Raw genomic sequence first — 24,907 nt, forward strand, 5'->3', positions numbered from 1 at the left:
GACTTACGCGGCGTATCATTAGATACGCCGGCGTAAGTCTATCTGAATCTGGCTACTAGTGTTTACAAAATAGGGGCTAGTTATGGCATTTTTATTATTATTATTTTTTTTTTTTACTAGTAATGGCAGTGATCAGTGATTTTTAGCAGGACTGCGACATTGCGGCGGACAGATCAGATGCTTTTGACTCTTTTTTTGGGACCAGTGACATGGAAATTGTGTTTCTGAAATTTAATTGTGGCAAATACATTAGTTATATTGCCGCTTGGCGCTTCCATGACCTGCCGGAACTCTGTATGCAGGGGGAGGGCTGAGATCCCCTGCTGACAGCCGGGAGAAGAGGAGAAGAGCAGCGGGAGATCAGATGAGCGCCGAGTGCCACTGTAACAAAGATATTTGGTACAATTAGAATACAGAAACACACACATCTTACATTATATAATACTGTAATATAAAGGATTCTAGGATTTAAAAAGCACTTTAACCGCTTCAGCCCCAGACCATTTTGGTGATCAAAGACCAGGCCACTTTTTGCGATTCGGCACTGCGTCGCTTTAACTGACAATTGTGCGGTCGTGCGACCTGGCTCCCAAACAAAATTGACGCCTTTTTTTTTTTTTTTTATTTCCAATATTTTTTATTGAAAAAGAATTTTTTTCCAAACAACTCACAAGCATCTGATAAAACAAAAAAGATATCACATAGGGTATTGGGTACAGCAAGGACAACTCCAAGTATTTCTTATATACATATAATCATAGAATGTTCAGTCGAGAGATTGGACACGAGGTCGCCTCTCGCCCCCCCCTCGCGATCCTTCTCCATGGTCGCTCCAGGGAGTGCAACCAGCAACCCGCCCTCCTCCCGCTTGAAGATATGTCCCTTTTTATGGGTATAATGCTTATGACATTGGTACCTTACCCCATCTCGTGCATATGTGGTAGTTGGATATAGGACGAGCACTTAGGACTAATTTAACTGGGTTTCCTAATATACAAGTACTGTCCATGAAAACATAGTAAAACAAAATAGATAAAACAAACTAAAACAAAACAAGATTCTCCCACATTCAGTTCCAGGGTGACGTGCGCTTATAGACCATGACAGTATCAAGTGTTGCAGATTGACATCACAACGTATAACATTGTTCGGATCCCTTTACATACATGCCCCTCCCTCAAACCAGTTCAACCATTCTTTCCACTCTCGTGATATTTTATCATAGTTACCCATGGCCGATGAGTGAAGTATTTCATATGTGCCGTGGGTATGTATGATATGAATGATTTCTGTGAACGTGGGCACCTCTGTGGACTTCCAGTGTCTCAGGATAGCGAGGCGTGTCGCCAAGATAATGTTCGAAACTATGGTCCTAAACACTGGCGGTACATTATATAGGTCTAGTGAAAGTAGCGCCATAGCCGGCGATAACGTGCAATGTGCACCCATCACTACGGCTATCAATCTCTCAGTCTGTTGCCAGACTCGGTACAGTTTGGGACATGACCACAAAATGTGGCAAAGTGACCCTTTTTCGCCACAGGCCCTCCAACAAAGTGGTGAGGTTCCAGGGAAGGGTAAGGTACCATCTTAGTACGATTTTTTGTTGCATTTCTCTTAAATTGGTACTTCTCGTAGATGCGTAGGTAAGTTTAAATGATCTTTCCCATTCCCCGGCTGTGCACTCTATCCCCAGCTCTCTTTCCCAGGCTACCATATGTTGAGACTTCTCACACACTAATTTACCTTGTAGGGTGTTGTATACAATAGATATTCCACCTGTCGAGCCCTGGTATTCCCTGTAGAACTTCAAGATCCTCCTCGGTATACCGGTAAGCAAATTTGGTGTGGTTCTCCACAGGTGGTCTATTTGCATATAGGCATATTGGTCGGAGGTTGTGAGATTATGTTCTGTTTGGAGTCTGGCAAATGACCTAATGTGGGACCCTTCCACTATGTCCTCTACATACTGAAGCCCCCTATCCATCCAGGTTGAGATCTTTAAGCTAGGTATTAGAAGTCTCAGTGCCGACAATGGAAGTTCCACCGGCGACACGTCCACCTCCCTTTTTGTGTCTCTAGACAGATACATCCATGCTCTTACCGAGGCTTGGATAGGTGGGGCTAATTTCGTGGTGAGTGAACCTGCCTTATGGGCTGTCAGTAGGAAGTTCAATAAGTTCTTCTGTGGGACCTGAGTCTCTTCTAGGTTTTTCCATACAGCCTCGGAGTCTGGCAAGAACCATTGTTTAAGTTGAGTCAGTATGGCAGCAAAATAATAATCCTGAATGTGAACGTGGCCTATCCCCCCCACTTTTCTGTGTTTGATTAGCTTACTAAATGCACATCTCGCCCTCCCTCCCTGCCATAAGTAGTTGTTAATCAGGGATTGCATAGATTTAAAGTAGGAATTTGGTATGACTATGGGGAGCGTGCGGAACAGATACAACACTTGTGGGAGGATCTGCATTTTGAAGGCAGCCAGTCTACCCAGCCATGACAGTTCTGTTTTCGCTAAAGCCTTCAATTTGGTATTTAGTGTTTCGAGAAAGGGTGTAAAGTTGGACTTCAAGAGGTCTTTAGTGCTGGGGGTTAGGGTGATGCCTAAATAGGCGATGCCCTCTTTTTTCCATACAAAGGGAACCTTCTTTTTAAGATAGCCCTCATCCTCTGATGGAATGCCCAAGTTTAGTATAAATGATTTAGACTCGTTAACTTTATAGTACGAGACTGTATTAAATGCTTTTAGAGCCTCATGTACCGCAGGTAAGGAGGTTTCTGCTTTTGATAGCATCAGGATGACATCATCAGCAAAAAGGCTGATGACATGCTCCTTCCCCCCCGCTGTGATGCCTGAGATATCAGGGTGGCTACGTAAATAGGAAGCTAGTGGTTCCATCAACAGGTTAAAAATCAATGGCGAGAGGGGGCACCCCTGCCTTGTCCCATTAGATATGGTAAACGGAGTAGACAGGGCTCCTGCTACATACACCTGTGCGGAGGGAAGGGTATACAAAGCCATCACAGCCGAGTAGATGAATCCCCTGAACCCAAACTTATCCAATACCCTGGAGAGGAATTGCCAATGAATCCTATCGAACGCCTTCTCTGCATCCAGTGCCAGGAGCAGAGAAGGCGTTCCCCCATCAACCGCCGCATGTATCACGTTGATCAAACGGCGGGTGGCATCTGATGTCTGCCGCCCCCTAGTAAATCCCGATTGGTCCCTGTCAATTAATTTGGGCAATATGTCTACTAACCTATTCGCAAGTATTTTGGCGTATATCTTTATATCGTTGTTAAGCAGCGATATTGGTCTAAAATTTTGGGGGACATCTGGTTCCTTTCCGGGTTTTGGTAGTGCCACTATCATAGCCCTCAACATTTCTGGGGGAATCAGAGACTCTGTCGCCACTGAGTTAAAAAGTTTCTCCAGATGTGGAACTAAGGTATCTTGAAAGAATTTGTAATATTCTCCCGTGAAGCCATCTGGCCCCGGAGATTTATTGTTGGGGAGATTTTTGATGACCTTGCCCACCTCTGTTTCTGTAATGGGGGAATTTAACTCATCTAATTGTTCAGGAGTGAGTTTCGGGAGGTCTACTTGTTGCAGGAATGAATCTATCAGTGAGACGGTCGGTTGGGGAGTATTAGGGTCGTCTTTAAGATTATACAGCATGCTGTAGTATCGGCTAAAGGCATCTGCTATCTCCTGGGGGTGGTAAAGCCTAGTCTTCGTCACTGGGTGAATAATAAAAGGGATCTGCGTCTTGCGTCTTTGGCCCTTAATTTTATTAGCTAGCATTTTGCCTGCTCTGTTGCCGCTAGTGTAATATTGTAGTTTCAGTCTCCTTGAAGACTTCTCAAAGTCTTCTTGGAACAACAGGCGAAGTTCAGTACGGAGCTGTGACAGTCGGGCTGTATTATTGGGGGTCATTCTACTTTTGTTTTGCCTCTCAAGAGTCTCTATTTCTGAGATTAAGTCGGTCATATGTGCCTGCCTCAACCTCTTACTCCTTGCCCCCTGTTGGATCAATATCCCTCTTGCATATGCCTTGTGGGCATTCCAAAGCACCCCTGGATCAGACACCGATGGCCCTCAATCCTGGACCTGGTCGGACCATCCTGGAACAGCCTAGGGTTCGCTCTCCAGATGCGTGCGCCTCCCTTGTTATTATTCTTGCCAATAGACAATGTGATCGAGGCATGGTCCAACCAAGTAATGGTGTTAATATGGGCATCTGTGCAATCAAACAATAAGCGTTTATCTACTAAGAACAGATCAATTCTACTATACGTCCTATGGCAGTTGGAAAAAAAAGAAAAGTCCCTTTCCTCCGCATTGAGACACCTCCAGGAGTCAAACAGTTCATGAGCCCTCAGGGAGTCTCCCAAGGATACAGGAGTCCGTTTGTGAACTGCTGTGGAGTCCACTGAGGGGTCCGGGGTGATGTTGAAATCTCCACACAGTAGAACCCTACCCTTCTCCACAGCCTTTAATTTCTTCATAACTTTATTAAAGAAACGAATCTGTCCATAGTTTGGTGCATAAATGTTCCCTATAGTGTAGGCAGTGGAGTCAATGTCACAGGTCAGGATCAAAAAGCGACCCTGGGGGTCAGTCACCAGTGAGTGCAGCTTAAAAGCTACTGAATCTCTTATAGCTATCATCACACCTTTCTTTTTCGCATCCGCATTGGCATAAAAGTAGTGTTGGAATTGGGGATGACTGCATTTAGGGGGAGAGGTCAGGGTGAAGTGAGTCTCCTGAACGCACAAGATGTCACAATGCTGGTGTATGGCTTCCTTCCACAATGAGCGCCTCTTTGCCGGGTGGTTAAGGCCCTTGGCGTTGATTGACATGAACTTTAACGCCATTTGGATATGTGGTATGGTGAGGTGGAATGAGGTGAATATTTCTTACTCACTGTCAGAAGATTGATCGTCTTTGTTGGTATATGCTGTAGACACTTTTGAGGCCATCGTTTCTTCCTGTGACCAAATGGAATGGACTCAGTGCACTCGCCGAGACGTCGGTTGGATCCGAATGGGGAGAAAAACAAGAATATAACTACAAAAGAAAAAAAACAGTCAACATAGGCGAATAGCCCAACTGATGAAAATTGAACAAGAGTGTGGCTCATGGCCACTCAGATAAACTAGGGTAGGAAAGTCCGAGCTGTAAGTAGAGTACGGACCGTACGTACTTCTCCCTTAGCAGGAGGATATAAAACAAGTCATGCCCATCCGAGCTATTTATGGGTGCGAGCATTCCTCGAATTCACTTTGTGCCAATCCTGAGGCTGTGCAGAGCGTCCTGGATTTACTGGGTCCTGAGTTTGAGGGTCAGGTGTAATCCCCCATGTTTTAAGGAAGGTCAGGCCCCTGTTCATGGAGTCAATCACATAGTCCGTTCCTTCTTTAGTGACAATTAATTTCGTCGGGAAGCCCCACTTGTAGCTAAGGTTGTGGTTCCTGAGTGCTTTTGTTATTGTGTTTAAATTCCTGCGTTTTTGCAGCGTGAATTGCGACAAGTCCGCATAAAATTGCAGACTGTCGTATGGTGCAGGGATTTTCCCTTTTGCCCTTGATGCTGCCATCAACTGTTCCTTGGTGGAGTAAAAATGAAATCTCATAATAACATCCCTGGGTATGTTCTCTGACAGGTATGAGGGTTTGGGTAATCGGTGGATCCTGTCTATATTAAAGTCCAGCTCCTTCATGTCAGGGAGGGTGGCAGTCAGAAGTTGGGAGACATATTGACGTAGATCAGCTTGTTGCACTGTCTCAGGGATCCCCCTTATCTTAACGTTGTTCCTCCTGCTTAAGTCTTCTAAATCTGCCATTTTCGTTTTAAGTGCCTCCAGCTCATCCTCCCTCCCATCATTAGCATCCACCAGGTCGTTTATTGTGTCAGCAAATTCCCCCATTTTAACTTCCACATGCGTCACTCTTTCTGTAACTGATCCCAGTTCTCTGCTAAATTTGTGGAGGCATGACACCATGTCAGTGTGTAATGAGCTTCTCAGGGAAACCAGCATCTCCTTCAGGACCGTGTCCATTACAGGTTGATTGGCCGTGGGGAAGGTGTCAAGGGATTTCCCTCGTGTCCTCCCTAGATTCCTCCCCAGAAATAGATAAAGCGCTCACCTCCTCATCTGTGGCATCCACTCTGAATCTGGACTTCTCTGGGCTTCCCGAAGAGGGTGTAGGTGGAGGAGATGTGGATGACCGAGGAGGATTGCTCCTTTTGTTATTTCTGCCGTCCGTGTGTGCCTGCGAGCGCGGGCCCGCCGTCGGCGTGGAAGTCGCTCCGGCGCCATGTTGCTTGGCCTCGAGGGGATAGAACTCCGTTAGCTTTTGGGGAAGATTCCCCGTTTTTTTTGGCTTGGTCATGCCCGCTCTGTCCGGAGCCTGTTCTGCTACCGTTCCGCCGTGCAGGGTGATGAATTGGTCGCTCGGATGGGCTGATAATAGCCGTTGTCAGCCTGCTATCTCAGGAGCTCCGCTCTCAAGCGTCCATTGCGGTCCCCGGCTAGCTCCGCCCCCCAATTGACGCCTTTTTTTTCCACAAATAGAGATTTCTTTTGGTGGTATTTGATCACCTCTGCGGTTTTTATTTATTGCGCTATAAACAAAAAAAGAGCGACAATTTTGAAAAAATTGCAATATATTTTACTTTTTGCTATAATAAATATCCCCTAAAAATCTATAAAAAAAATATTATTTTTTCCACAGTTTAGGCCGATATGTATTCTTTTACATATTTTTGGTAAAAAAAAGCGCAATAAGCGTCTATTGATTGGTTTGCGCAAAATATATAGGGCAAAATTCTCAAAAAGCTGTGCAAATTTAGTATTACCTAACTTATGTCATTTAAGTTACGGCGCCCTAAGTTGGTGTCGTAAGTGCCGTATCCACAGCGCATTTGCGCACAAAATTGCACCATCCTTAACCTAAGTTCCAAGGCGTAAGGCGTGGTTATGGCAAGTGGGAATGAAGTGGGCGTGCTTCATTGTAATGAGCTGTGACCCCATGCAAATGAAGGGCCGGCCGTACTGCGCATGCGCGCACGAATCTGGACCTCACTGGGCATGTGCAGAACTTTGCTCCTCGCAATCAGTGAGATAGGTAAAAGGCCAAGCGTACTTAGTTTGAGGATCGCCCTGTGTCTAAATAGCCCCAGTCAAACACACTTCTATTGCAAAAGTATTTCCCTGTGTTCCCTTCCTAAAGCAAGTTGCTTCTGCTTTGAACGTTTGTCAGTGTTTGTTGGTAAGATGTGTTTGTGAGAAAAGTTGTTGAGGAGTTGGAGAGTATAGTTGGTGTTTGTTTTTGATAATTTGTTATTTGTTTTGATTGTTTGCCCGTTTGTTTTTGATAAGTGTTTCTTTTTTGGTGTGTGATTGTTTTTTGTTTCCCTTTTTTGCCTGTTTGTTTTAGAATTTATAGTAGCTGTCTGTTTTTTTTTTTTTTGCTTGTTTTTCTTTTCTTTGTTGTGTGTGTGTATTGTTGATTGTTTTTTGGGTGAGTTTTCTGTTGCTGGGTGTTGTCTGTCATGGCCCCCAAGCGCAGGAAGCTAAATTTTACAGTGGCAGAGAAGCATATTCTTGCTCAGGGCATCATAAAATATGGGCGCTTTCTCCATGGCCCTGAGAGCCACAACACCACCCCGGCCAGGAGGAAGGAGATCCTTAAAAAGATCACCGATCGGATCAATGCGGCGGGGGGGGGGGGAGACCAGGACCATCACTGGAGTTAAAAAAAAAATCAATGATTTGAAGAGCGTGTCCCGGAACAAGCTGGCAACGCTGCATGCCCATACCAGGGGCACTGGAGGAGGGGGACCCTGCCCAGTCAGGATGAGTGAGGAGGAATGGGCAGTGGCCCAGTGTTTCCACCCACAGCAGGTGGTGGGCCTGCCTGGCTTTGACTCTGATCCTCTTATGAGGACAGGTAATTTTTTTAATTTTCTATCTGGTGATTAGCATGTGTGGGTGGGGGAAGGGAAGATGTGCCAAGTGTGTGGATCCACCAACCTGTGATTGTTTTGTGTCCTCCCCAGATGGCCAGGAGGTTGCAGCCCCATCAGCCCAGGAGGTTGCTGGGTCATCAGCCCAGGAGGTGGCAGCCCCATCAGCCCAGGAGGTTGCTGGGTCATCAGCCCAGGAGGTGGCACCCCCTTCAGGGCAGGAGGTGGCAGCCCCATCAGGTCAGGAGGTGGCAGCCCCATCAGGGCAGGAGGTGGCAGCCCCATCAGGGCAGGAGGTTGCTGGCCCATCAGGGCAGGAGGTTGCTGGCCCATCAGTGCAGGCTGCTGCACCACCCCCAAGACAGGCTGATGCAGAGTCCCAAGAAGGGCAGGATTCGCCATGGGAGGGGAGTGCCCACAACTCCCCTAATTTGGATGTTGAGTGGGAGGAGGATGAGGGGGAGGAAGATGAGAATATTGATATTGGCCAGCAAATCCTGATGGGCCAAGATATGACCTTTGAGTCATCCCCTGAGGGAACCCCAGAGGCGCACAGCAGTCAGGCCACCATCATGGGTGGCCCCTCCCAACCCTCCTCCAACATGCAGCAGCACCCATGGGTCACTCCAACCCCTCCTCCAAGGCCACAAGCCTCAGGGGCAAGTAGGAGGCCGACCCCGGAAACCAGGGGGGGGTTTGTGCGTCTGCCGGTCAGTCTGTTGAGGGACAATGCCCGGCAGACCCGCAGTCTGGCTGAACTAAAAAAATCTATGAGCAAGGTGGAGCACAGCCTGGGTTTAATGAGGGAGTCACTGGGTGACGTGGCCACCAACTCAGTGGGGGTCATCACGTGTTTGTGGGACCTGAAAAACGCAACAACAGGCGTGGCCCAGGAGGTGACTGCCCTCACCCAGGCTGTGCAGGCCAATACCCGGGCTGTGCAGGCCAATACCCGGGCTGGCCAGGCTAATACGGCTGACATTACTGCCTGTCTGACAAGGATAGCCGTGGCCTTGGAGGGCAGGCCAGCAGGAGGACAGACACCAGGGGAGGCTCCTTCTTCCCCTGCACAGACCCCCCCCCATGAAAATACTCCCTCCCCTGCACAGACCCCCCCATGAAAATACTCCCTCCCCTGCACAGACCGCCCCCCCCGTGAAGATCCCCCAGTCGGCCGTGGCCGTCCCCGTGGCCGTGCCCGTGGTCAGCCCAGAAGGAGCACTCGGCAACATCATTAAGTTGCAGGGGTACTTTTGTTTATTTTTTTTTATACTGTACTTATGATTTGGTTTATGTGTGTGAATGATGTGTGAATGTGGGGGGGTGGCATTCCTGAAAACATAAGGGTGTCACCCTCAGTTTTGGTGGAGTATGGATCCCCAGAACCAGGGAGAAGTCATCCTAGGTTCCTGAATGGTGTATGAATGCACAGTGACATAATTGGAGCCGTGGCGGGGCGCTCCCAAGTACCAAAGGGGGGGGGGTACTTGGATCTAATCCAATTCGATGTGCATGTGATGTGTCTGTGCTAGGGACCACAGTGACGTGTATTCATGCATTCTCATTGTGAGATAATTAATGTGCATTTTGTATCAAAAAAGACATTCTCATTGACATATAAGTAATGTGCATTTTATGTGCAAAGAAAATGTTTAAAGGTCACATAATCTCTGTGATTTTTTCTTGGCAAAGCAAAAAAATAAAGATAATTAGGGTCCATTTACTGGGCAAAGATGCCTTCAGCCAGTTGTCTCCTTATTGCCTGGCCCTCAGCAGACCGGGTAGAGGTGGTTGGGGGGGGGGGGGGGGTTGCCTGGGTGGGGGGTTAGGTCAGGACATATCTCAACATGCAGGCCCCTTCTCAGAGCAAAATTATGGAGGATGCAACATGCCCCAATAATTTGACAGACAAAGTCTGGGGAATACAAGAGTGTACCCCCAGTCTTGTCAAGGCATCTGAATCTGGACTTGAGAAGGCCAAATGTCCGCTCTACTATTGACCGGGTCTGGATGTGCACCTCGTTGAATTTGCGTTCTCCGGGTGTTTGGGGGTTCCTAAAGGGGGTCATCAGGTGGGGTCCCAACGCATATCCAGAGTCACCTGTAAGGGAAAAGACAGGAGGATATTAGTCATGCATGTGCCCCTTGTGATGTCTGCATCATGGGGGGGGCATACCTGACACCAATGTCACTCACCAATCAGCCAGCTGTCTCCATACACATTCTGCTCCAAGTCTTGGTAGATCTTGGTCTGCCGTAGAATGAAGCTGTCGTGGCACGACCCTGGAAACTTGGCACAAACGTGCCAGATGAGGCCATGGGCATCTACAATCATCTGGACGTTGATCGAATGCCAGCCTTTTCTGTTTCTGAACAGGTGTTCAGTTTCATGTGAAAAATATATATATAATTCCAATGCGCTACTGTGAGTAGACCAAAGTGTAAAAATAGTGTAAATAATATATTAAATGAATAAATATATATATAGAATACCCGGGGCAGCTATATCTAAAAGTGTTCACATAACACAAAAAGTAATAAAAAAGTAAAAAAGTGATAAGCGCTCCAGGTATGTGCAAAATGCAACCAAGGTGTATACGTAAATGAATAAACCACAATCAAAGAGATAAAGTGACCAAGCTCAAAAAGTGCAGTACGTGCCGAAAAATGATTATAAAAAAGCATATAATCTGATGTGATACATAGAGAGGATATCCAGTCCTCTAGAAGTCCATAAGCTCTGTAAAGCTAACACATAGATATATAAAAATAATATACCGATAAACAAAGTGTATATAGGATGGTTTAAAGGTGAGTGAACAAGTGTATAAAAGTGCAACAGTGGTGTTGATGGGACAGTCTATAGGTAGAGATGGTGAGATGCATCCAAAGAAGATATCTATGTAGAAGGTAGCAGTGAAACAATCCTCATTAGTCTTGTAGTGCCCTTACCATGAAGGTGCTATATGTGCGCATATAGGGATATCCCTCCGGGTCTGCGATCGTTCCTGTTCTGGGGACAGTCAGTGTATGTTGTTCCAGCAGCTGTGTTCAGTTAAGCTCTCCTGGGCGTTTGAAGAAAGGCCTGGATTCTTTCCTAGATACCTAGATAGGTATCTAGGAAAGAATCCAGGCCTTTCTTCAAACGCCCAGGAGAGCTTAACTGAACACAGCTGCTGGAACAACATACACTGACTGTCCCCAGAACAGGAACGATCGCAGACCCGGAGGGATATCCCTATATGCGCACATATAGCACCTTCATGGTAAGGGCACTACAAGACTAATGAGGATTGTTTCACTGCTACCTTCTACATAGATATCTTCTTTGGATGCATCTCACCATCTCTACCTATAGACTGTCCCATCAACACCACTGTTGCACTTTTATACACTTGTTCACTCACCTTTAAACCATCCTATATACACTTTGTTTATCGGTATATTATTTTTATATATCTATGTGTTAGCTTTACAGAGCTTATGGACTTCTAGAGGACTGGATATCCTCTCTATGTATCACATCAGATTATATGCTTTTTTATAATCATTTTTCGGCACGTACTGCACTTTTTGAGCTTGGTCACTTTATCTCTTTGATTGTGGTTTATTCATTTACGTATACACCTTGGTTGCATTTTGCACATACCTGGAGCGCTTATCACTTTTTTACTTTTTTGTTCAGTTTCATGGGGGGGCTGTAGTGCCACATGGGTGCAGTCTATCGCCCCGATGTTCCTTGGGAAGCCAGCAATGCTGTAAAAGTCAGTCATGGCTTGCAGACGCTGCTCCTCCTGGGTGGGCTTCACAAATTGATTGGTCATGCGCCGCAGTATGGCAGGGACCACCTGATGGACACATCGGCTCATTGTCGACTGCACCATCCCAGCCAGACCTCCAGATGCACGCTGGAATGAGCCACTGGATAAAAAATGGAGGGTTGCCATCACTTTATGTAGAGGTGTCAGGGCATGGGAGCGTCTGGTTGGGGTGATAAGATCCTCCTGAAGTAGTTGGGTGATCTCCAGGATGGCTTCCCTATCAAACCTGTAGTTGCCATACACCTCATAATCTGGCATTTGAAAAAGATCACGCCGTGGCCGATAAACTCTCGCCTGTGCCCTCATCCTCCTCCTCTGTGCCCTCCTCCTCCTTTGTGCCTGTAAGGCGGCAAGTGCCGTCAGAATCATTGATGCCCCTGGCATTTTTAAAGACAGATCCTTCTCAACTATAGCTCTAGTCCATGGGTGCTCAACCTGTGGCTCTCCAGCTGTTGCAAAACTACAATTCCCATAATGCCTCAGCCTTTGGGAGACATGCTTGTACCTGTCAGCGGCTTGCAATGCCTCATGGGAATTGTAGTTCCGCAACAGCTGGAGAGCCACAGGTTGAGCACCCATGCTCTAGTCACTACCTACAGCAAACCCTTCCACGGCATGTGTAAAATTAGGGCTGCTTTTATAATGTGGAAATTTAGTCAGGGAAACTAACAGGTGCGCACAGGGCGGGAAATACGCCGCATACACTTAATTTTGAGAATCGCCCTAACTCCCTCATTTGCATCTTTGCCTATCAAAAACAGCGGCGAGACTAGCGTAATTTGCGCCCGGGGATGCGCAGGTGTAACTATTTTAGGTAGGACTGAAAATACGGAAATCTGGGCTTAACTCGTTTTGAAGATCGGGCGCAAAGATACGCGCCGTGTAAATTTAGAAAACTTGAGTTAAGTCCGCGTATCTCTTTTGAGAATTTGGCCCATAGCATCTACAAAATAGGGGACTGTTTTATGGCATTTTTATTAATATTTTTTTTTACTAGTTATGGCGGCGATCAGCGATTTTTATCAGGACTGTGACATTATGGCAGACACTTCGGACACTTTTGAGACCATTTTGGGACCATTGTCATTTTTACAGCGTTCAGTGCTATAAAAATGCACTGATTACTGTAAAAATGACACTGGCAGTGAAGGGGTTAACCACTAGGTGGCGCTGCAGGGGTTAAGCGTTCTCTAGGAAGTGATTCTTACTCTTAGGGGGCGTGGCTACACGTGACTCGTCACTGATGACCATTTCCGGTCACGGGGAACGGTCATCAGTGACAGTGTCACTAGGCAGAATAGGGGAATGCCTTGTTTACAAAGGCATTCCCCTGTTCTACCCTTGCCGACCGCAATCGCAGGACTCCCGGGAACTCCCTGGGCGGCAGATTTAAAGGGACGTACCTGTACGCCAATCTGCCTGCCGTGTCATTCTGTCAACGTAAATAGTCGTGCTGCGGTTGGCAAGCGGTTAACTTAAGGCCGGGTACTAACGAGCAAACATGTACGATGAAACCGGTCCGTCGGACCGTTTCACCGTACATGTCTGCCCGAGGGCTTCTGTACGATGGCTGTACTAACCATCGTACAGAAGTCCGCGCGTAAACAATACGCGGGGCGTGGCCGCGTCATCACCGCGACGATGACACGGCGACGTGGGCGGGCCTGCCATTTAAATGCTTCCACGCATGCGTTGAACTCATTCGACGCATGCGAGGGACGGCGGGTGCTCGGACATGTACGGTAGGTCTGTACTGACGACCGTACATGTCCGAGCGGGCAGGATTCCAGCGGACGGTTTTAAAACACGTCCAGGAATATTTGTCTGCTGGGAAAAGGCCCGGCGGGCAAATGTTTGCTGGAAATCTGCCCGCTCGCGCCTACACACGACCAAACATGTATGCTGAAACTGGTCCGCGGACCAGTTTCAGCATACATGTTTGGTCGTGTGTACGGGGCCTTAGGGCTTATATTTGGGGTGGGGCTTATATTGCAGCCCTCCCCAAAAATCACAGTAGGTCTTATTTTCAGGGTAGGTCTTATTTCCAGGGAAACACGGTACAAAAGTAAGCATAAAAAATATATTAAAAGATCTTGTTTTCTGTTAAAATGAAACAAGGATATATTAACCTGCTCTGTGCACCAATATTGCACATAGCAGTCCCTTACCTTCTCTTTGTCACTACCCCGCTAAGGCTGCCCGCTCCGCCATCCTCAGGGTGCCTTAGCAAGCCATGTGCTATGGGGGTACCTGTGCATGTACACTCCCGAACCGGGCTGTGTGCATCCATTGACATGCACAGTGCCAGTAAGCCACACCCCACTCCCTCCTCACAGGAGTTTTACTGACCGATATGGAAGCCCTTTTCAACTTTGAGGATTCAGGTGAAGCCCCTCTTTGAATATATTCCCTACATGCTATACTGTACATGAGCAATTTGTAGCATGAACACCCCTGGGCCCTGGCCTGTATCTCATTTTACTCATTGACCGCCAGACTGCTTTCACTCAATACTTCCTCTCTGCTTCTTGGTGGTAAGCTGGAGGACAGCTGAAATAAATTATACATAAAATATCCATTCAATTCAAGTAATTTTACATAAAGCATTGAGCATCAAAATCCCATTCTTTATTAGTCACAGATAAAACAAACTGAAATGTAGTCTTCTTGTCTTATGTGATTGTCTTATGTGATTGTCTTATGTGATTGCTATCATCCATATAACACAATATGTTCACAAATTCTGAAAAAAAATCCCAGTGCCGATTTCCAACAGCGGAATCCCTCGATTTATTCCTGTAGTCCATTCTGAGGTAAGGTGATCCATTATACTCTCACAGACCATGGTTTGAATGTTCCCGGTTCTGGTGCTGGACACTATGAAGAATAAAACATAAACAGTATGCTTCCACATACAATATATTCATATATTCAATATATGTCATCCCAGTGTTCATTAATTAGGACATCAAGGTTAGACATGTGCAATTCGTTTCGATCTGAATATAAATTCAGACAAATTTTTGTTTTTTCTGAGATTCGAATGTATCCAAATCTCTGAATGAAATAGTAACAAATGTTGAAATTCATTTACCGTATTTATCAGCGTATAACGCGCACTTTTTTGCCCTGAAAATCAAAGCAAAATCGTGGGTGCGCGATATACGCCGATACCAGCTTCCTGCACTGTGTTTGAACCACTGGGCAGGCTCGGCTCCTCTCGCGGTCACGTCCTGTGCGTCCTGTACGTCCTTTACGCGAGAGGAGCTGGGCCGGCCCGACTATATCCGAGTGTACTGCTCTCTGTATATGCCGGCGCAGTGGTTCAAACTCAGCGCGGGGAGCGGGGAGGACACCACGATGGACGCAGGACCGGACGAGGCCGCCGATGGACGACGGGCAGGACGCGATGGACGACGGGCAAGACACCGACGAGAGGCATCCAAACTGTAAGTATTTTTATTTTTTCCAGGAATTTTTCTTCAAGTTCGGGGGTGCGCGCTATACGCCAGGGCGCGCAATGGGCCGATAAATACGGTAATTTATTTTTCTATATTTGTTTTCTAACTTTTCTAGACTCAGGCTTCCAAGCTCGCTACAACCAGCTAATCTTCACACAGAATTCAAATCAGTCGATCATTTTTTGATCGATCCAAATTGGAATCATTCTGAGAGTTTGGAATTCGTAAAAAAAAATCCTAAATTAAACTTAATTTAATAAAAAACAAAACAAATTCTGAAACAAATCAACTAAACGAAATTAGTAACATATCCAAAACAAATTTTTGTCCGTTCTGCACATGTCTTATCAAGATTAACAGCAAAGTATTGTTCTATGTCAGAATGTAAAACATTTGGGGCTAGATTCAGAGAGAATTTATGCCGGCGTATCTATAGATATGCCGCGTGAATTCAAATCTGCGCCGGCATATCTACAGATACGCGCGTAAATTCAAATCTGCACCGGCGTATCTTCTTTCTGTATTTAGAAAGCAAGATACGCCGACATTAGCCTAAGATGCGACTGGCGTAAGTCTCTTAAACTGTCGTATCTTAGGGTGCATATTTACGCTGGCCGCTAGGTGGCACTTCCATCGTTTTCGGCTTAGAATATGCAAATGACCTAGATACGCAGATTCACAAATTTACGTACGCCCGGCGCTATTTTTTGTAGCCCCTACAGCCCCACCTAGTGGTTAACTCCTAAACTGCAATTGTCATTTTCACAGTAATCAATGCATTTTTATAGCATTTTTTGCTGTTAAAATGACAATGGTCCCAAAAATGTGTAAAAATTGTTCGATGTGTCCGCCATAATGTCTCAGTCACAAAAAAAATCGCTGATCGCCGCCATTACTAGTAAAAAAAAAAATATTAATAAAAATGCCATAAAACTATCCCCTATTTTGAAAACGCTATAAATTTTGCGCAAACCAATCGTTAAACGCTTATTGCGATTTTTTTTTACCAAAAATAGGTAGAAGAATACATATCGGCCTAAACTGAGGAAAAAAATATGTTTTTTTTATATCTTTTTTAGGGATATTTATTATAGCAAAAAGTAAAAAATATAGAATTTTTTTCAAAATTGTCGCTCTATTTTTGTTTATAGCGCAAAAAATAAAAACTGCAGAAGTAATCAAATACTACCAAAAGAAAGCTCTATTTCAGGGAAAAAAAGGACGCCAATTTTGTTTGGGAGCCACGTCGCACGACTGCGCAATCGTCAGTTAAAGCAACGCAGTGCCGAATCGCAAAAAGGAGCAAGGTCCTTTAGCTGCATAATGGTCCGGGTCTTAAGTGGTTAATGGCATCCCAGTGTTTGTCCGTAGGGTTCAATATTGAGTTGGCCACCCTTTGCAGCTATAAGACCCCTTTCACACTGAGGTGCTTTACAGGTATTATAGCGCTAAAAATAGCGCCTGCAAAGCGCCTGTAAAGCACCTCTCCCGGGGGTTTTCACAATGGAGCGGTGTGTTGGCAGGACACTCAAAAAAGTCCTGCAAGTAGCATCTTCGTCTAGTATTCAGCTTTAAATGGTAACAAATAGAATGATTTGTTTAGTGTTGTGTTGAACGGTGTAGTCTGGTAATTTTTAAACCCCATACATCGGCAATCCTTAGTTACAATACCTCACCGAAGCCATCAAGATAATAGGCTTGGGCAGTGAAGGATTCTAGTGACCTATTCCTGTTTACTGCACTGTGTAGATCTGTAAATACTCTCATACCAGTTTGGTGAATTGATCCACGCAGGCATTTCGTATTCTCTCCGGAGTGGCTGGACTGTCCAGTCTAAACGGCCCAGTAATGCCAGATTCTGTTCTGGCTGATGTGATGGCATCCTTAATGGCGTAGAATATGGAGGCTGACAAGAAAAGAGGAGGCTCTCCGACAGCCTGGAATATAAAAACACAAAAATCGCAACAATTCAATCAATAGGATGTAATGAAAGCAGAACTAAAGAATACATTTTCAGAGTTGTAACTTTTCCTCTGATTGAGAAATTCTCCATCCCATGTGTCCTAGTCACATGAGCAATGCCTCAGCATTGGTCACATGGTGTTTGCCAAACGGTATTGAGAGACTACTAGCCAGACATCAACTCTGCCTGAATGTTCCCTGAAGATCAGAGACTATGCTGCCAGTGCCAATACTGGGGCAATGGTCACATGACCTGGCACTGGTTTACTGGGAAAAATACCTCTATATGAATAATCCTTCTTGAAATATTTACATATCTTATTCAATTTTAAGACTGTTTCCCATGTACACTATATTCATGTGTAATTTCTTCCAGTAGGGCACATCATTTAAAATGGAAAATCTTCAAGGGTCTGTTCATGTGTAAAGATAAAAGACACGTTGTCAAATTGTCAAGAGGGACCAGCCAAATTTCGATCCATGCATAGGCACCCTGGTTGTGCACAAGTGAATCTATCAATTGTCTTGTGTACAACCAGCCTGTTGTTTTTTTTCCAGAATGATTAGTGCTGTTGACTTGTGCATTCGTTTTCGTCCGAATGCATTTTCGTCCAAATTTCAGGTATTTTCGTTATCGTTTTAACAAACGATAACGAAAGCACAGAAAACTAAAACCGAAAGATCCGACATAATCAAATGCTTTATTTTCGTTTTCGTCGAATGTGCCTAACCTTAACTCTATTAGTCCAATATTATTCTACATAAAGAGAAAAGATTTGACATAGAATGAAAAGATTCGACATTATAGAGACATGAAGAAGAGTCGACATAGAGAGAAAAGATTTGACATTGAGAGAAAAGATTCGACATTATAGAGACATGAAGAAGAGTCGACATAGAGAGAAAAGATTCGACATTGAGAGAAAAGATTCGACATTATAGAGACATGAAGAAGAGTCGACATAGAGAGAAAAGATTCGACATAGAGAGAAAAGATTTCGACATAGAGAAACATGAAGAGTCAACATTTTTTTTTTTTTAACGATTCTGTCGAATGTTCTTTTTTTTTTTCTTCTTAGAACATTCGACAGACACCATAAGCCTTCAATGACAGATTCGACCTTAATTGTGCCTAACCTTAACTCTATTGGTCCAATATTATTCTACATAAAGAGAAAAGATTCGACATAGAGAGAAAAGATTCGACATAGAGAGACATGAAGATTCGACATAGAGAGACATGAAGAGTCGTATTTTTTTTTCTTTTTTTTTTCTTTTTTTAAAGATTCTGTCGAATTTTTTTCTTTTTTTTTTTTTCTTCTTCTTCTTCTTCTTCTTAGAACATTCGACAGACACCATAAACCTTCAATGACAGATTCGACCTTAATTTGGATTTTCGTATGAATGCATTTTTTTAACGAAAAACAAAATAAATAAAAACGAATTTCAGGAGTAACTAAATAAATTTATTTTTCGGACAAAAACGAAATTACGAAACAAAATATTTCAGTGTGCACATGTCTAGTTGACTTTAGTCGGCAACGCTAATCATGGTGCACTGCTGGCAGGAAACGTTCCCCACTCCCCCCGCTGGCAGAACACATAAGCGAGAGGGATTCCCCCATCAACACTGAGGCCTCGTACACACGACAGAGTTTCTCGGCAGAATTCAGCGAGAAACTCGGTCAGAGCCGGATTCTGCCGAGAAACTCTGTCGTCTGTACACTTTTGGCCCGATGGAGCTGCCGAGGAACTCGTCGAGAAAATAGAGAACATGTTCTCTATTTTCTCGTTGTTCTATGGGAGAAGGCGGCCCGCCGAGCTCCTCGGCGGCTTCATCCCTGAACTCGACGAGGAACTCGATGTGTTTGGCACGTCGAGTTTCTCTGTCGTGTGTACGAGGCCTGACTGTGTTGATAGGGAATTTGAACAATTTTTTTTCCTCCCACCCATGGAGGAAGGAAAGAAAAATGCATAATCTATGTCCTGCCTTATTGCCTAGTACACACGATCGGTTTTCCCGTCGGGAAAACTGCCGTGTTTTCCATTGGCCGGGAAAACCGGCTGTGTGTTTGCTCCTTAGCAGATTTCCCGACAGGAAAACTGCAGTTTACAAAATGAAAACATGTTCGCTTTTTTCTCACCGTGAATCGCAGCGTTTTTTCCCCCGCAGTTTTCCTATGGGAAACACTGCAAGGGAGCATACACATGGCCGGTTTTCCCATCCAAAGCTCTCCCGCAGTTTTCCTGTCGGGAAAACCGGCCACGTATACAGGGGAAAAGGTACTGAGCCAGTTCTCAGTTTTCCCCTTGGTTTTCCCATCGGTCTTTTGACCGTCGGGAAAACCGATCGTGTGTACTAGGCATTATCCTTCAAATGCTGAAAATTCCACATTAAGTCAGTAATTTTCACCATCTTTGAATGGGGCAGTGACTGACCTCAATCAATATTCTTTGAAATATGTTGAGGAAAATTTCTATACTAGATACATTTTAAAAGATTTGTTATTTTCAGAGTAAGTTCCTTTCCTTACTGCTTTATCATTACCAATTCCCAAGTCAGAGACATTAATCTAAAATTCATACCTTGGAAGAGTAGATGGCTTTGCTGTTCGGACAATCACGCAGGAGGGATACATTGAATTCTGCTGGGATGTCACCAAAAGCTGGAATTTTGTACATCCCGGGGCCTCGTGTATATAGGTTGCCCTCTGGAGAATACTTCAGCTCTTCCATGGTGAACAGGCCAATGCCTTGTACAAAAGCTCCTTCAACCTGTGTGGACATATAGATAACTTCCATTCTGGTGCCACCATAGTGACCGGGTAGGTTTGGTTGTAGGGATAGCTAAATTAGCAACAACTAGCAGTTCTGAGTTACTCACCTGTCCTATGTCTATTGCAGGGTTAAGACTGGTGCCAACATCCATTACTATATCTGTGCGCAGGTTCTGTAAAAAGATTGGAATATTAATGTGGACCTGAACTCAAAAACTGAAGATTTTTTTCTTTCATAAGGAACGTTTAGAAATGTTAATTGTGCCTAAAGCAGAACCTGGAAAAGTCGACTTTTTGTCTTGAATTTCTCCTGATAAATAGCATTGAACTCCCTGGTATGTAAGTGTGCCTTGGCACTCCTGTTTTGTAGCTTTGTAGGTGTATATCCGAAGTGTGAGATTGCAGACACTATGGGCCAGATTCAGAGAGAATTACGTTGCTCCACGGCGGCGTAACGTATCTGATTTACGTTAAATCACCGCCGCAAGTGCCTGATTCACAAAGCTCTTACCTGTAAACTTGCGGCGGTGTAACGTAAATCCGCTCGGCGCAAGCCCGCCTAATTCAAATGGGGCGGGCACCATTTAAATTAGGCGGGTTCCCGCGCCGAACGTACTGCGCATGCTCCGTCGGGAAAATTACCCGACGTGCATTGCGCTAAATGACGTCGCACGGACGTCATTTGTTTAGACGTTAACATAAATGGCGTCCAGAGCCATTCACGGACGACTTACGCAAACGACGTGATTTTTTACATTTCGACGCGGGAACGACGGCCATACTTAACATTGCTTAGAACACCTAGGAGGCAGCCCTAACTTTACGACGCGTATCGCTACGGAAACAACGTAAATTTAGATCGACGGGCATTGCGGACGTTTTGTGAATCGCCGTAACTAGTCATTTGCATATTCTACGCCGACCGCAATGGCCTCGCCACCTAGCGGCCGGCCTAGAATTGCATCCTAAGATCCGACGGTGTAAATCAATTACACCTGTCGGATCTTAGGGCTATCTATGCGTAACTGATTCTACGAATCAGCCGCATAGTTAGGACGGGCGGATCACAGAGATACGACGGCGTATCAGGAGATACGCCGTCGTATCTCTTTTGTGAATCTGGCCCTATACTGCTTCTTCTAGTCTCAGGAGCTCTAAAAGGAGATTTGGTGATCTCACCACGTGCTGCTCACAGTTCTCTTTGTTGGAGGTCCTGACACGAGGAAGCAACACCCTGCCTCTACTAAGATGGCCACCTCTGCACAGAGACTGTGTATCCAGTAGTGTATTTAGGTTTTGTGCTGCCCTAGGCCTGACTAAACGTGTGCACCCCCTAATTTAAATATGACCCACCCATTCCTGTCAAGGTCACACCCCTTTCAGTTTAAGACCTGCCCTGAATTTTTTTCGAGTGGGGACACTAGTTCCGAGGGCCTGGGGGGGGTGAATTCCCTTCATTTGCATAGATTTCCTCTCACTTCCTGTTTGGCTTTGGGGCAGGAAGTGAAGGGAAATCTCTGCAATGGGACAGGGATGGTAAAAAATAAACTGACAGGGGCTATAACCCTCCCTTACTCTATCCAAAATGAAAAAAAAAAGTGTTGCCTAGTTCTACCTGTAGCACTACCCCCGGAGGAGCTGCTGGTTTGTTTTGGGTGGCACATTTACCTCGTGGCTCTCCGAATTCCTAGGGGTGTATGGTACATATAGCAGTAGTAAAGGAAAGTCCGCAACAGGTGTCTTTTGCTGTGCTCTTTATTACCCAGCCGGGTAAAAACAAAAAACTTGTGATGAAAGGATAGAGTTGAAGGAAGAAGGAGAACAGCAGATTCAGGCATAGTATTTGGAAACAGTCCTGCTCCCATATGTAACACTTTCTGCACCAGGCCTCTCTCACATGACCTGGCAGCCGGAGTATCATTTGAACCTTTTTCTGGGAAAAGTCTCTGCCACAGACCCTCCTGGTATGAACTTGAACTTGAGGAAAAGTCTCTGCCACAGACCCTCCTGGAATGGACTCAGGGAGGAATCTCTGCCACAGGCCCTCACTGACTGCAATTACGGAGACAATCCTCCTTGAAGAATTACGCCTGGATCTCCTTCTTATAGTCGCCCAAGTACCGACTGACAGGAGATTAATCCTTCAGTGTCCGGCTTGATCCCCGGTGGTTTGTCGTAATCCTCTTGGCCCTCCGCAGATGGACTCCCCACCAAACAGCTATTCCGCTTGGGATCTTCAAAAATGGGAACCCAGTCAATCACTGGGTCCCCGCCGCTGCTCAAATGTTCCGGACCAACATGGTCCCGGAACATTGCGTGGCACGCACGCCCCGGCCAAGTAGGCCATAGCGACGGGGCTCCGTGATGTGGTCACCCTAAAGGTGGGTGCCACACTGGAAGAAGAAGACCCAGACTCAATGGCGTCTGTCCCATAAATACCCTCTACCAGCATGCCCAGCGAGGAAACTCCCTCCTGATTAGCTGTTGGGAAAAAAAGCACCCAAGTCTCGACACCACTGCTGCCACCTATCGTCCTGGGGTGGAACATCACCCCAGTAACAACAGAATGAGCCCACAGCACAGCCAAGCTAAAACAGAGACGCTGTTTTGAACATAACAATTTGGATCAGAGTCTACTAATACTCTGATCGCCCTCTAAATTTCAATAGCACTGGTACTTGGAAGTAACCAGGCGCTACATACTGTAAGCCCAAATTTCTGATAATTTTATGGAGAGGACTAAGAAGATATAACCATGCCAGTGGTGCAGCAGAAAACATATAGCACAATGAGGAAGGTTTGTGGTCCAGGATGATAGGACAGTCAAAATTAGAAGCAGCCCCCCACAGTTGCGGAATGCCAGCTGCCCGCATACCGGAAGCACTGTGGCCGCTTTATGGGGGCGCCAGACTAATTTTCCTCTCAGCCCAGTCCACCCATAAGACTGGCGCTACCCTAACAGTGTAGCGTAAGCCGGCAGGGACTCTTTCCATGCTGCCCCCTTGCAAAGTGCTGCCCTAGGCCTGGGCCTTGTTGGCCTAGGCCAGGATACAGCGTTGTGTGTATCATTGAGAACCAACCACCACTTCTTTAGAACATCAGAGGGCTCAGCATGTCAAAGATTCAACACAACTGGAAGAAGTAGGAAGAGGCAGGACCACTAGGAGGAGGGGGAATAGGGGGGAGCCTGAAACACAGAGTTATGCTTATTAATGGGAGTTAATATTTAATTACCTTGCTTTTTTTTTTTTTTATTTCGAATATAAAATGTTTGCTAGTTCCATTTGAAGTTTCTGCTTCATGCTTAGAAGTACTGTGCATTGCTTACCCTATACTATTTCACTTTGCTAGGTCATCCAATACTTATCGACTTTTGGAAAACAGCTGACCCATTTAAAGAATGTGAGTGCCTGTGTGGCTAATAACTTATCTCTATAGTTGCTGAGAGAGAAAAAGAAATAGAGATACTATTTGCACTGAACCAAAGAGTGCTCCCTCTAGTGGCTAAGCTACAAATCTTCTATGGTATTGTTAGTGGTAATATGTCACCCAAATGCCGAAAACTGCTGGAGTCTGGTGTCAAGTAAACTCAAGAAAAACTTCCCTAAGTAACAATTTAGGTGTTGATACCTTGTGGTCACCAGTTAAACAGTCAATCTCAACTTCAGAACATGCGACTCCATAGCTGTAGTAGTTGCTGGGGTTGCCCTCATTCTTTATGGGGTCGTACCCGATTCCTTCAGTCCTGAAATGAACAAAAGGCAAATTAAAATGGATTCAGTCTATAATTTTTAAATGAGCAAGTTCATAAATAGTTTTTTTGAGTTTTTTCACTTTACATATAAAATATTAATAAACATATAAAGTGTGTGTCAAAGCAATTTTCTTTAGTTTAGATAAATTGGGGAGTGGTTAGAACCATCTGTCAAGTTTTTAATGCTGTGAGACAGCCAGAACAAGGAACCAAAAAATCTTTAATAATGGCGTTCGTTCACAACAAGATAAAATAAAACATCCAGCATATTTCATGGATACAAAGATCTCCCTTCAGGAGGAGTAGATCGATAGATAGATTTTATTTTTATTTTTTTATATATTACTGTATTTTGATTGTACAATATACAGTGCCTTGAAAAAGTATTCATACTCCTTGACATGTTCCACATTTTGTCATTTTACAACCAAAAACATAATTGTATTTTATTGGGATTTTATGTGATAGACCAACACAAAGTGGCACATAGTTGTGAAGTGGAAGGAAAATGATAAATGGTTTTCAAAATTTTTGACAAATAAATATGTGAAAAGTGTGGCGTGCATTTGTATTCAGAGCCCCTGAGTCAATACAATATTTTTGGGGATGTCTCTACCAGCTTTATACATCTAGAGAGTGACATTTTTGCCCATTCTTCTTTGCAAATTAGCTCAATCTTTGTCATATTGTATTGAGAGCGTCTGTGAACAGCAATTTTCAAGTCTTGCCACAGATTCTCAATTGGATTTAAGTCTGGACTTTGACTGGGCCATTCTAACACATGAATATGCTTTAATCTAAACCATTCCATTGTAGCTCTGGCTGTATATTTAGGGTTGTTGTCCTGCTGGAAGGTGAACCTCCACCCCAGTCTCTAACAGGTTTTCTTCTAGGATTGCCCTGTATTTTGCTCCATCTATCTTCCAATCATCTCTGACCAGCTTCGCTGTTCTTGCTGTAGATAAGCATCTCCACAACATAATGCTGCCACCACCATGTTTCACGGTGGGGATGGTGTGTTCAGGGTGATGTGCAGTGTTAGTTTTCCGCCACACATAACGTTTTGCTTTTAGGCCAAAAAGTAAAATGTTGGTCTCATCTGACCATAGCACCTTCTTCCATATGTTTGCTGTGTCCCCCACATGCACATGCATTTGCAA

The 24,907-nt window shown here is 45.0% G+C and overlaps 1 protein-coding gene across 1 annotated transcript in view; it reads right to left on the reverse strand.

Moving 5' to 3' along the window:
- Nucleotides 1–14,606: 14,606 nt before the first annotated feature.
- Nucleotides 14,607–24,907, reverse strand: part of XDH (xanthine dehydrogenase) — a 125,465-nt gene continuing 115,164 nt past the window's right edge. The window contains exons 32-36 of the mRNA XM_040351324.1: nucleotides 23,624–23,738; nucleotides 20,101–20,166; nucleotides 19,803–19,991; nucleotides 17,024–17,191; nucleotides 14,607–14,670 (exon numbers count right to left, since the gene is read on the reverse strand). Coding sequence (XP_040207258.1) covers nucleotides 14,620–14,670; nucleotides 17,024–17,191; nucleotides 19,803–19,991; nucleotides 20,101–20,166; nucleotides 23,624–23,738 — 589 coding nt within the window. The 3' untranslated portion in view covers nucleotides 14,607–14,619. The remainder of the gene's footprint in view (nucleotides 14,671–17,023; nucleotides 17,192–19,802; nucleotides 19,992–20,100; nucleotides 20,167–23,623; nucleotides 23,739–24,907) is intronic.

This window comes from Rana temporaria, chromosome 4 (genome assembly GCF_905171775.1).
Source record: "Rana temporaria chromosome 4, aRanTem1.1, whole genome shotgun sequence".
Taxonomy (NCBI): Eukaryota; Metazoa; Chordata; class Amphibia; order Anura; family Ranidae; genus Rana; species Rana temporaria.